The sequence below is a fragment of the Bos mutus genome, chromosome 2 (assembly GCF_027580195.1).
Source record: "Bos mutus isolate GX-2022 chromosome 2, NWIPB_WYAK_1.1, whole genome shotgun sequence".
Taxonomy (NCBI): domain Eukaryota; kingdom Metazoa; phylum Chordata; class Mammalia; order Artiodactyla; family Bovidae; genus Bos; species Bos mutus.
The window spans coordinates 14,641,992-14,654,505 of record NC_091618.1 but is presented as its reverse complement, the minus strand read 5'-3'; the positions used below and the strand labels follow the sequence as shown (position 1 = coordinate 14,654,505).

Genomic DNA, 12,514 nt, shown 5'->3' with positions numbered 1-12,514 from the left:
TTTAGAAGCGGGTTTTTGGGTTTGCTTTCTCCCCCTACTTTATTGGGGAGGACTTGCCATTGCTTTTACGAAGTGCTTGCTAGCCATGGATGCCAACTGACTTCTTCAATTGAAGGCCGGAGAATCATGTCTGGTTCCAGGAGCCGCTTGAGCAAGTCCTGGCATTCAGCCGAGATGCCCAGATGAGTGGGGAAGGACACCCCCTTCTGCTGCTGCCACAGCATCTTGGGGATGTCTGTGTCGTCAAAAGGCAGGCTGGCACAGAGCATGACGTGCAGGACCACGCCCATGCTCCAGATGTCACCCTTCCTGCTGTCGTGCGGGATACCCTGCAGCACTTCGGGGGCGGCATAGGCAGTGCTGCCGCAGAAGGTCTGGCTCAGCTCCCGGCGCGATTTGGGCAACACCTTGGCAAAGCCAAAGTCTGTCAGCTTCAGGTTGAAGCCCTGCAACAAGGCGTTCTCACACTTGAGGTCCCGGTGGGCCACGCCACAGCCATGGCAGTAGCGGATGGCCTCGACCATCTGACGGAAGAGGGCCTTGGCCCGGCTCTCGGGCAGTGGCCCCCCATTCAGCACACAGTCAAAGACATCCCCTCCTTCAGCCAGCTCCATCACCAGGTAGATTTTCCCGTCGGCAGACTCCAGCATCTCATACACTTGGATGATGTTCTTGTGGTCCAGAGTACGGACGATCTGGAGCTCCCGAGGCAGGAATCTCTGGATAAACTCTAAGGAAACAAAAGAGATGGAGAATCAAGTCCAGAAGAGCCTAACTCCTCCCTCTGTCTCCTGTCTTCCAACTTCTGTCTGCCCACCACGTCTGGGTTGTGGGCCTTGGTTCCCTTTAACAGCCTTCAGTGTCCAGCCGCCTGGACACTGCAGAGTGTTCACTTCTGTCTTTGTAGTTAATATATTATTCAAGGGAACTAGTCCGTCAGCCTCAGGGACTGTTGTGAGCAGCCTGTGAGACCATGGATAGCAAAGTGCTTTGGGAACTTTTAAACAAATCTACTAAACTCAGTTATGAGGCCTGATTTGCCCACAGCATGGTAAGCTAGACCCTCTCACCTGTGCCCCCTGACCCACAGTTCTTTCCATGAGCCCTGTCTTTTCCCCATCTCTCTCCCTTGCACCAGCTCCTGCCCTCTGCTACCCCTGGCCATGGCCTGGCCAATCAGTTGACCTCCTAGAATAAGAAAGGCCTAGTAGGCTCTGACTCTGCTTCTGAGGGTCCTTCACCGCCTGCCACATTCATTTTGGAGTTTGAGAAGGTGTGATTTTCCTGGACTTTCTCTGTTCCCCACTGACTGACTCCAGAGCCAGAGCCTCTCTTGCTTTCTTTAAGACTAAAGGGGAGGAGGGAATTGCTCCTTCTGACTGGAGGAAGCACCCACCCACCTCAGCCAGCCCTCCCTTCCTCCAAAGGGGCCCCAGCTCACCTTCTGGCCCTCCCATCTTGTCTATAATTTTAATTGCCACTTTTCTTTGGTGTTTTTTGGAAACTGCTTCTTTGACTTTTGAGTAGGTCCCTTCCCCAATGGTCTTGCCCAGCTGGTACCCATTGGAGAGCAGAAAGTCCTCCATGCTGTCTAGCACCTCCTTCCTTCCTATCACCCTCTCAGCTCATGCTGCCTCTGCGAGGCAGCGCTACTCCACCATCGCCCTCGGCCCGCTTCTTTTCCCCCCAAGGACTTCATCCGCAGCCGCCCCCAGCGCTACAACATTCTCCGTCTGGACACAGGAGCCGCGGGTGATGGGAAGGGAGAGGGTCAGACATTTTAAAACTCTGGCCCAATTGTGATGTAAATGCTGTGTGACCCTGGGCCAAAATGGGCAATGCCCCTATCTGCCCTCACCAACACCACCACTACCACCGCAAAACCCAGCACGGGTTAAGTCACCTCCGTGCCCCGCCCCCGCGCCAGGCAGTGAGTCGTAGCCCCGCCTGTAGGGGTTGCTGCGATGTCTGCGCTCGGCCCGGGATGCCAGGCTCTGTTCCGTGGACGCCCCCATCGGGCAGCAGGGGGTCTGCGCCACCCATGGCCAGAGCCCTCCAGCTCCCGGCTCGCCGCCGCGCTAAGTGCCCGGGCGGCGCGGGGTTCTCCCGGGTGGAGGAACGGGTTCTGTGAGGTCAGCGCGCCGCGGCCCGGGTCACAATGCAGCCCTCCCCCTCGACGCCCGGGCCGGGACGCGCCGCAGACACCTGCCCGGCTCCGCCTGGACCGGAGCGTCCTCCCGCGGCCAGGGCTCGGGCAGCTGCTTCCAGCCTGGGACTGGCCTCGGCCTCCGGCAGGTGAGCAACGGCCCGGGGGGCGGGCGCGGGGAGGGGGTGCCCGGCGGCCCGGGAGCGGCCTGACCGCCACTCCCCGCGCAGAGCGCCCCGGGGCCTGGACATGAGTGCCCAGGAGCCCCCGCAGGGTCGGAGATTCCCCATTGAGGCCGGAGACTCCCCTGGCCTTGCCGCCGCCCCCGAGTCCCAGGACAGCCCGGAGCCCGTAGCTACGGAGCACAACCCGGTCAGGTGAGGCCAGCGCCCCTGCCCGCGGCCCCTCCCCTGCCGGTTTTCGGTCCCCAGACCAACCCGCACCCACGGCCGAACCTCTAGGACTGATGCGCCCCCTACAGGATGGGACCGGCCGCCGCCTCAGCGCCCCCTGTCGCACCCCGCTTTCCGCAGGCCGCTTCGACGCTGCCCCGGCTGCCACTGCCTGACGCTGCTGCACATGCCCATCGACGTCTACCTGGCCATGGGCGGGAGCCCCCGGGCCCGCGCCACCTGAGTGCGCCTGCGCACGGCGGCTCCGCGGGAGCCGGGCGGGGACGGGGCCCGCTGCGGGCCACCACGCTGAGGTCGCGCGCGCGCCGAGCACGAGACAATGATGCACATTTTAAAATAAAAGAATGATGCACATTTTAATAAATCACAGCATAAACTGTTCTTTCCACTCCGGCTGGCCGTGTCTCTCTTATCCCGTCGGCTCGGGCCCGCCGGCTGCTCCGCCCCATCCAATATCACCTTTCCCTCTGCTGCTTCCTCCCTTGGGCCCAGCCCCAGGGGCCCGCCCTTCCCTCCGGGTCGGCTTGCTTCTGGCTGGGCACCAAACCCTCCCCTTTTTTTTTCACTGGTCACGACGCCCTCCAGGGCCGTGCTTCTGCTTGGGCGCTGCCCTCATCCTTCTCCCCGACACTCCCCTTTGTCTCTCCAGGAAAATCAGCATTACTGTTCTGGACTCTGGGGGCCCAGAAAAGCTTGAGACTGGAGGAGATGGACAGACAACTCAGAATAAAGAGAATGGCCACCTACCCCGGGCCCATTTAATTCTCCAAAGATGGAGTTTGGTTTTGCTGCCTTCTGTTTTGTGACCCTGAGTCTCTCTGGCTTTGTTGGAGGGATTAGGGGCTGCCCCACCATCTCGACCCCTGGTTTCTCCTAAGGACTGGTGGGGTCAGAGAGAGACTGGGGAAGAAGTCGTTTGAAAAACTGATTTCTTATTCCTATTTTACAGGTGAGGGAACTGAGTCTTAAGCCACTTGGGCCCTTGGCTGGGGCCCCCCAGGTGGCTGGTGATGCTAGTGCACTCCTCAGTGGCCTCAGACTTCAGGCAGCAAAATGCATCCCTAGGAGGAGCCCATGACAGGAGGGCTGCCTGGAGGCTGAATGAGTATTTCCCACCTTCTAATTTTGCTTTAATGAACCCTGTATTATTTTAATATCAGAAAAAAAAAACGTAACCCAAAGGTCAGGCTCAGTCTCCTGTCCCCTGAGATTTAAGGACACTTGACTCAACGCGGGGTTTCCCAGGTGGTGCTTGTGGTAAAGAACCCGCCTGCCAATGCAGGAGATGCAGGTTGGATCCTGGGTCAGGAAGATCCCCTGGAGGAGGACATGGCAACCTACTTGCCTGGAGAATCCCATGGACAGAGGAGCCTGGCAGGCTACAGTCCACAGGGTTGCGAAGAGTTGGACACAACTGAAGCGACTGAGCAGGCATGCACGCACATACATCCCTGATTATCTCCTCTGGGCAGGGAACATGGCTGCCTCAGCTTCGAAGTCCTGGGAAGTCAGCATTCCCTGGCAGTCCAGTGGTTAGGGCTCTGCACTTCCACTGCAGGGGGCACAAGTTCAATACCTGAGTGGGGAATGAAGATCCCAAATACCACACAACACAGCCCACCACCACCTAAAAATAAATCCCAGGAGGGGAGAGCTGCTTCCCCCAACATGATGTATCTATTCCTGGGAAGGGCAGTGATTGGCCCGTGTTTGGCCCAAATCACAAGCATATTCTTTGGGCCAGTTACCACTGTCAGAGAGATGGAAGACTACAGTTGACCAGGCTGAGCCACAGGTAAACCTATCCTTGAGGTGCAAGCACAGTCAGGTGATTGACAGCATCGCTAGACTAGAAAATAACGGGTAATGATGGAGAAAAAAGCATTGCAGGAGCAGAGACTGCTTATGCAATGATCAAGTACCCCTGGGAGGAAAAGAAGCCTGAAAAACAATGGATAGAGAGTTTGATAGGGGCCAGGGAACAATACAGCTCCATGGCAATGAGGAGCCTTGGAAAGTGTGACCAGGAGTCAGGCCACTGGGTTCTCTTTCAGGTTTTGTGCCTGTCTCAGTCAATACAGGTCTACTAGCCAGGCCTGTGCGGGAGGTCAGCCATGAAACTGACAAACATGACCCTTAACTCTCATGAAATTCACATGGCCTGGCAATGACCTGATGGGAGGCAGGTCCCTTCCTTCTGGACCCATTTCCTCACTGGCTTAAAAAAAATAAAAGCCTCAGCTGATCTCTATGGACCTTCCCAGCCCACAGAGGCAGAATTCTTCCCATTCTTCCTTTCTCTCTTATCTCCCTCATTTCCTTTCTCTAGGCTTCTGGAACCCTCCTTTCCTTCAAAAAAAAAAAACTTACTGCCTGGGAGTTTCCTTAGTGGTTAGGATAACGGCATTTCATTCTCATGGCCCCGGTTCAATCCCTGGTCAGGGAACTGAGATCTCACAAGCTGTGAGACGTGGCCAAAAAAGAAGAGGGGAAATCAAAAACTTACTGCCACTTTCATTTGTTTGGTTAGTGAGGGATAACAAAAAATACAGACAAACACCTTGCCAATAGGCCAGACTCTGGAGCTAGATAGCTCCAGAATGGCCAGGAGCAAGAGGAAAGGGCATTCCAGGTGGAAGGAATACCGTGGGCAAAGGCCTGGAGGCAGGGAAGTTTAAGGAATTCAGTTCAACCAACTTTCACTAACACCTACCTGGGCCACACCAGGTGGTGACAGGTCCCTTCCCCTTGGAGAGCTCAGAATTCAAGGGACCCAGGGATGAGTTAACAGAAGAGAAGCTGGATGAGGGAGACCTTGTGTTTGAACTTGTTCTGTAGGTGACAGGTAGAGTGCCAGGCTCCAACCGGGGTCACTTAACTATTTTTCTTTTCCTTTTCCATCATGTTCTCTGTTGCTTCTTCCTTTTTCCCCCAGGAAAAACCACTGGCCTAAACTCTAGTCCTAGATTTGAGTCCTGATTGTCATTTACTAGCTGTGCAACCTTGGGCTAATTACTTAGCCTCTCTGAGTCTCTTTCCAAATCTGTAAAACAGGGCTAATAACATCTGGTGGAAGGTTTCAGTAAAGTCATGCACCAGGCAGGAATCTCAGGCACAGCTAGCACTGAGCAAAAGAGGACACTGCCTTTGGCTTCAAGGGGCAGCAGAGAGCCAGCTAGCCATGTCCCCAAGGGCTGGGTATCTGGAATCTCTCTTGCCTCCCTTTGTCAGGTTCCTATCAGTCCTGCTCAGGAGCTAAGGAACTTGGGAGCAGGGGGCATTTTCAGGGGAGTCCCCAGGTAGGAAAAGCAGAACTGCCTTCCTCACTCTAGAGGATAAAGCTGTCCCCAGACCCAAAGCTACCCAGGTGGCGCTAGTAGTAAAGAACCCATCTGCCAATGCAGGAGACGTAAGAGACGTGAGTTCAATCCCTGGGTCTGGAAGATCGCCTGAAGAAAGGAATGGCAACACACTTCAGTATTCTTGCCTGGAGAATCCCAATGGACAGAGGATCCTGGTGGGCTACATTCCATGGGGTTGCAAAGAGTTAGACATGACTGAAGTAACTTAGCATGCATGCAGACCCCAAAGCAGGACCCCCACATCCCAGCCTCATTTTATGCCTGAGGAATGGGGAGGGGCCCAGTCAAAGAAGGATACTCAAATCCCTGCTTTCCCCGACTTCTCTCTCAAACACCTTATTAGCCAGCCCCTCCCTAAGGGACCCTCTTTTAGAAGGAGGGGGCGAAGTACAGATGGACCCCCCCCTCAGGTTACCATGGAGATGGCAGGGAAAGGGTTGCTGTATCGCCATGGCAACAATTGACGTCAGCACTACCCTTTCTCATTGCTTGATATGAGAGGGGGGCAGCCACCCCAACCACAAGCAAATCCCCCACAAAGCCTCCTCCCTTTACTGAGCCAATCAACCAAGGGGTCGACAGGCTTAATATAGCACAGGAGTTAAAAGCACAGACTCTGATGTCAGTCAAACCTTGGTTCAAATCCTCTTTGTGCATGGTTTTAGCTGTTTAAATTTGAGCAAGTCCCTTAACCCTGGAAGACTAGTATGTACAATGGGGATAGAAAGCTACATGCCTTCAAGGGTTAATGTGAGGACTGCAGGGGATCATGCAGGTGACGGGCATTAGGCCAGTTTATGGGAAGTGCACACTGATGTTAGTGACTCTCTAGAATCCTGGGGACCTGTCAGGGCATTGTGGCTTTTCAGATATAGATTCACAGCCCCTAAAAGGCTTCCAGGATTCCTAAGGACTGGCCCTGAGTTTGAGCACCTCAGAACTGGCGGCGGGGAGTGGAGGGCAGGTATTTCCTTGGCGGGACAGTGGATAAGAATCCACCTGCCAGTGCAGAGGACACGGGTTCAATCCCTGGTCTGGGACGATCCCACATGCCATGGAGCAACTAAGCCTGAACACAACTACTGAAGCCCACACACCCTAAAGCCTGTGCTCCACAAGACAAGCCACCACAATGAGAAGCCCACGTACCGCAACTAGAGAAAACCCACATGCAGCAACAAAGACCCAGAGCAACCAAAAGTAAAAATTAATTGATTAATTAAAGAAGGAATGGGGGAGGTGAATCCAGAGACAGTGGAATTTCCCGACTCTGAAGAAACCCCAGATGCCACTTTCCTTGAAACCTCATCACATCCGAACCCTGACCCAACTTCCTTTTCCTCCGCCCATCTGCCTCCTTCTCCTAGGCCTTCTTAGCAGCCATCTACCTCTTGACACTCCACTTGCTCCTCTAGGAAAAAGCATGGATGAGGGCCATTGGGAGACATCAGGCAATCTGACACCAGGTAGATCAGTGGGTTGGACCCCACAGGGATCCACGGTCCTCTCCGCACCCTCCCTTGGGGTGAAGACACTGGAATCATTCTCACTCCCTCTCATTTCCCCAGGCCCCAGTCCAGGTGCCCACAGTTGATTCTCTAATTCTACTGTATTGCCCTGAATCAGACTCCAATTGCTACTCATCTGGATTACTCCAGCGGCCCCCCAACCTATTTTTTTCTTTTTTTTTTTAATACTTTTTATTGATTTATTTGACTGAGTTGGGTCTTCATTGTGGCCCCTGGGATCCTCACTGTGTCATGTGAGATCTTTCATTGTGGCACATGGGCTCACTATTTGTGGCACAGACTCTCTAGTTGTGGCACTTGGGCTCACTACTTGTGGCACAGAGGCTCAGTTGCTCTGCAGCCTGTGGGATCTTGGTTCCTTGACCAGGGATCAAACCCACAGCCTCTGCAAGGAAGTCTCCTTCTAACTGGTCATATGGTCTTGTACTTCCTTCCCTGCTTGATTCCTCCAGCCCCGAATTATTCTATAAAGACCACAACCCAGCCATGTAATTCTCCTATTTAAATCTCACCAATGGCTCCTTTACATCACTTGCCCAACCACGAGGACACCCCTGAGTTCACAAAACCTTCTTTCCACCTTTCAACATGCTGTTCCTTCTGCCTGGAATAGCCTCCTCACTCACTTTACCCCTCAGATCTCCACCAATTGTCAGTCCTCAAAGAAGGTTCCTCTGACTACCTGTCCGTTCCTTCCCAGAGCAGCTGCTTGTCCCACTGTGTACTCGCTTCTTCCCTGATCCTCCCACTGTGTACTCGCTTCTTCCCTGATCCTTGCTGAATGCCTATTTACCCCATTACACTACAGACTCACCAAGGGCGGAGGCTGTGTCATATTCATCCTGACATCCTGGGGCCAAGAATGGAAGGGCTCAGGAGTTGGTAGAATGGTTGTCATTAGACTGGCTACTGAACAATGGCTTGATGGGTCCACAGAGGAGAGGCCGAGAGCGGTGAGGTGAAGGAATAGCAGAGGCGGTTGGGGGATCTGGAATGGCCTCCCTAAGGAACTGACCCTGAAACTAAAATGAGATGCGGTTACCCACACAAGGACAGGGCAGTGGGAAATATCCCCAACCCCGAGACTGGTCTGTGCCACGATGAACATAGTGCTGATGACACTGTGAAGAGGGAAACATTCAAGTCTTGGAAAGACGGCCGTAGCTGCTCTGTAAGAACAGACCCTGGAAGAGATGGCAAGTAGCAGCAGAGAGATCATTCAGGAAGCTGCAACCTCCCAGATAAAAGGCGATGGGGCCTTGGACCAGGTGTGAGCAGAGGAGATGGAGAAAAGCAACTGCATTTTAGACATCCTGGAGAGGACAGGATTTTGTAACTGCTTGACTATGAAAATGTAGAGACAGGGAAGAATCTAGAACCAAGCCCAGATTTCCAGTTCAGGCAACGGAGGAAACAGCCAAGCTGGGGAACATGGGAGGGACAGGTATGGGGCATGTCTTCTGTGAAGTGCGACATCCAGAAGAAGGGGGCCAGGAGACAGGTCTTGGGGAAGGGAAGAGGGGTATGGGAGAGAGAAGTGAGTCTCTGACAAAGGTGGGCATTAAAGGCACAGGAACTGACAAGATCCCTGGGACATACTTACAAGGCCCAAGAACACCCATGGTTAGGCAGTGAGCAACAGATGAGAAATTTGCCACATGGCGGCAACCTGTAAGATAGTAAATAAGTCAAGACTGCAGTGTTCAGAAAAACAAAGGCCCAAAAATATTTCAAATAGGAAAGAGTGTTTGTGTCAAAGTCGGTCACTGCTAAAGGGTCAAGTCAGATAATGACTCATGAGCATCCCTGGGATTTAGCAACAAGGAGGTCAGTGGTGACCTTGAGGAGCTGTTCCCGTGGAATGGTGAGGGAGGGAGCCAGATTGCAGGGGCAGGGTGGGGAAGTAGAAACAACATGTGCACACAACTCTTGCAAGAATCTTGGCTGTGAAAGGGAGCTGGAGAAGGACCCAGGGTCGAAGGAAGGCTTTCTTCTTTTTCAAAGATAGGAAAGACTAGAGCCTGTTTGTTTGCTGCTGGGAAAGAGCCATCAGGGAGTCAGAGGTTGGAGACAGGGAAAGGAGGAAGGGATGAAAGGAGGGAAATTCCCCAAGGAGAGAAAAGAGAAGGTGAAATCCCCAAATATGGCCACACAACTGGGGGGAGGGTGGTGACAAGCCTGTACAGGATTCCGGGGACTCCGAATAGCTGCCCACTCTTCCCAGCAGCCAGTGTGAGTCACTGGGGGAAACAGCCCAAACTGGCAGTGTAGGAAAGGGCACAGGGCCAACATGTTCCCCAGGGGGTGGGGGAGCAGGGCCCAGCCTGGGCTATGAGCCCTGAACCCCATGCCCTGAGCAGGACAAGGGCACAGGGAAGTTGTCTCACCCTTTGTAGGGGCAGGCAGAGCAAACTGGCTTTTCACTGTCCCTTTCTGAATCTGTTTCCCTTTCTGCAAAAAAACTTAGGTTAGGGTTTTTAACTTTTTGAGGGGACAGGAGGGTGGGACAGGTGTCAGGGACCCTTTCTAGATTTCTAGATTCCTTCCAGAAATATATGTGTATTTGAACTTGGCAGACAGTTTAGTGAAGACCCACAGACTCATCCCTGGCTTCCAGATAAGAATTCTGAACTAGAGTTGGCTGAGGAGTTTTCTGCCTCTGATTTAGTTTCCTGGAGCAAGGGAAAGGCTCCTGTAAGGGCCAGGGAGACAGAGGTGGGGAGCTCTGAAGCCTGGAAACAGTGAGGCCTTTTGAGGTGTGGCGTCTTCCTGAGCACACCATCAGGGGTGTGTAAGCAGAAGATGGAGGCCCCTGGTTGAAATAAAAGGAAGGGTTGATCCAAACAGCAGCTGACCTTTCCTGGGCCCCTCTTGCTGCCTCTGTCCTTGTCTTTCTGTCCCTGACCCTGTGGGACTAGCGTCTCAGGGAATCCCCCGGCAGTGGTGACCAACCCCCGCCCCTTGAAGCGGCTGGTGAAGAAAGACCACCGACTAGACCCCGCCAGAGGGCCTGGTGCCGCCCCACTCCTCTCTGGCAGCTGAGGCCTCCTGCTAAAAACAGCGGGGCCCGAGGGGAATATGGGCTTTCAGGCCTCCCCCTCCACGTCCCAGCAGGTATTAAAAGAGGCCGAAGAGGACCAGGCGGCCTGGACACTATGCTATTCACCGAGACTGCCCACTTGGTGGTGAATTTTCTTCTGTCCTGGTGAAGGGGTCCAGAGGAGGGTGCCGGCGAGATAAAGGCCCCGGGTCTGGCAGCTTGGGGGGAGGAGAAGCGCAGGTCCTTGGGAAGATCCTGAGAGGGGCCTCCAATCTCCCTTCTCCCCAGCATGGGCCAGGAGTGATCCCGACCCTCGCCCCGACGCGTCTGATCCGAGGCGGCCGCCTCCTCCCAGCGTGCCGCGCCTCCTGGGGTGACCGCTGCCCTGTCTCCCCTACGGGCGCCCCAAGGCCACGCCCCCTTACTGCCTGGACTAGGAGTTATGTTTCTAGGGCTGCCGGAGCCCGGTCTTGCTGGCGCCCGCGACCCGCCGAAGCCTGGGCGACTACTGGATGAGCCCGCAGGGCAGCCGCCCCCCGGGCACCTCCTGGCGCTGGCCCGCGCACAACCTGCTACTGCTGCCGGGGGCCACTGGGGTGGCGGACGGGGCCCAGGTGCACTGGCCCAGCTGCTACGGAGCGGGCCCGCGCCTCCTGTGAGCGCGCGGGGCGGGGCGGGGCGGAGGCGGAGGCCCCCGGAGGGCGGGGCGGAGGGCCTCGGATGGAGGGGCGGAGCCTACGGCGGGGGCGGGGTCTGTGGAAGGGGCGGATCCTCAGACCCGAGGGTCCGTCAGGGGTTGGATAGGCTGGCTTGACTGTGCCTGGGAGAGAGAGGAGGGAGCGGAACTGGGTGGTTAAGGGCGGGGCCTGAAGCAACTGTCCACGGAAGGCAGTGGGCGTAATCCCAGAGCGAGTGGGATTTGGCCCCGTCCTGGCGGCCCAGTTTTTCCTCCCTAGGTGGAAGCACAGGTGGCAGAATATTAACTACGAATACCTGGGCAGGAAGAAGGGAGATCTAGCTCCCCGGCATCCCCGAGAGCCGGTGAAGGGCGGGGCCCAAAGAGGGCGCGACCTCGGAGGGGCGGGCCTATAGGCGGGGCCTGGCGGAGGTAGGGGTGGGGAAGGGTGATGCCCGGACACGAGGTCAGTCCGCCTTGCCTTCCAGACTCGAGGACCCAGAGGGAATGAACCGCAGTGAGAAAGGCCCCGCGGGCTGGGCGTGGGGTTTCTGCGGGGTTATTCATCCCTGCCCTTTTCAAACCACCACAGATATTTTTAAAGGAGATTGACAGATTCGTCTCTATTAAAAGTTCTGTTCATCAAAAGACAACTAAAAGGGTAGAATAGAGTTTCAAAGAGGGCTCTTCAAACACAATGCCAACTTGAGCCCAGCGCAGGGAGTGTGGAAACCAGAATAGATCATGCCCTTGGCCACCAACTGGGTCAGTTTCAGGACAAGAGTGACCCCAGCCCCAGGCTTGGTGACCAAGCTGAATGACCTAAGTGAATTGGTCTGCTTGAAGGACACTCCCCCGTGTGTCTGTGTGTGCTTCACATTTGGGGGCATCTCTGAATGTTGCATCACTTCTGCACATGGTTCTGTTTCTCTGTGTCTCTGTCCCTTGTCTCTGTGTCCATTCATTTATTCAGCAAGTATTTATCAGGGCCTATTTTAGAGGGTTGTGTCAGATTTATATTCTGAATCACTGAGTTCAAATTGGTGAAAAGAATAGTTGAGGCTCCCTCATGGAGCTTACATTCTGATGGGGAAACAACAATAAAGAGAAGTCAGAGATAAACACCGTGCTGTGTTTGAGAAGGATGAAGTGGGCCAAGTGCTGTGTTGTATGGAGAGGGCACAACCTGTGTCTTGTTCACAGATCTAGAACAATGCCTGACTCATAACAGGGGCTCACTAAAGGGTGCATTAATGGATGGGTTGGCCAGGAGGTCCTATCTGAGGAGGTAACTGTAGATCAAGGCTTGAAGGGTGAGAGAGCAGCCACTTCAGACTCCGGGAAGAAT

The 12,514-nt window shown here is 54.8% G+C and overlaps 2 protein-coding genes and 1 long non-coding RNA gene across 6 annotated transcripts; 1 reads left to right on the top strand and 2 right to left on the bottom strand.

Annotated features, from left to right (window-relative positions):
* Nucleotides 1-30: 30 nt before the first annotated feature.
* Nucleotides 31-2,115, bottom strand: TSSK3 (testis specific serine kinase 3). 2 transcript variants are annotated; one of them, XM_070384745.1, is made up of 2 exons: nt 1,904-2,115; nt 31-730 (listed from the first exon to the last, which is right to left on the bottom strand). In XM_070384745.1, the coding sequence occupies exons 1-2, from the start codon at nt 2,013-2,015 to the stop codon at nt 66-68; spliced, it is 777 nt and encodes a 258-aa protein (XP_070240846.1). In that variant the 5' UTR covers nt 2,016-2,115; the 3' UTR covers nt 31-65. The 2 variants fall into 2 exon arrangements, with proteins under 2 accessions (XP_070240846.1, XP_005906269.1); XM_005906207.2 differs by lacking the exon at nt 1,904-2,115 and adding an exon at nt 1,442-1,882.
* FAM229A (family with sequence similarity 229 member A) lies at nt 1,973-3,365 on the top strand. Of its 3 annotated transcripts, none has more exons than XM_070384768.1 (3): nt 1,973-2,295; nt 2,377-2,523; nt 3,209-3,365. In XM_070384768.1, the coding sequence occupies exons 1-3, from the start codon at nt 2,159-2,161 to the stop codon at nt 3,363-3,365; spliced, it is 441 nt and encodes a 146-aa protein (XP_070240869.1). In that variant the 5' UTR covers nt 1,973-2,158. The 3 variants fall into 3 exon arrangements, with proteins under 3 accessions (XP_070240869.1, XP_005906270.1, XP_070240863.1); XM_005906208.2 differs by lacking the exon at nt 3,209-3,365 and adding an exon at nt 2,680-2,947; XM_070384762.1 differs by lacking the exon at nt 3,209-3,365 and adding an exon at nt 2,608-2,947.
* A 614-nt stretch (nt 3,366-3,979) lies between these two features.
* LOC138991243 (uncharacterized) lies at nt 3,980-10,847 on the bottom strand. Its single transcript, XR_011467215.1, has 4 exons — nt 10,617-10,847; nt 9,054-9,119; nt 8,265-8,472; nt 3,980-4,111 (listed from the first exon to the last, which is right to left on the bottom strand). It is a non-coding gene; the product is annotated as an uncharacterized lncRNA (long non-coding RNA).
* Between the last annotated feature and the right edge of the window lie 1,667 nt (nt 10,848-12,514).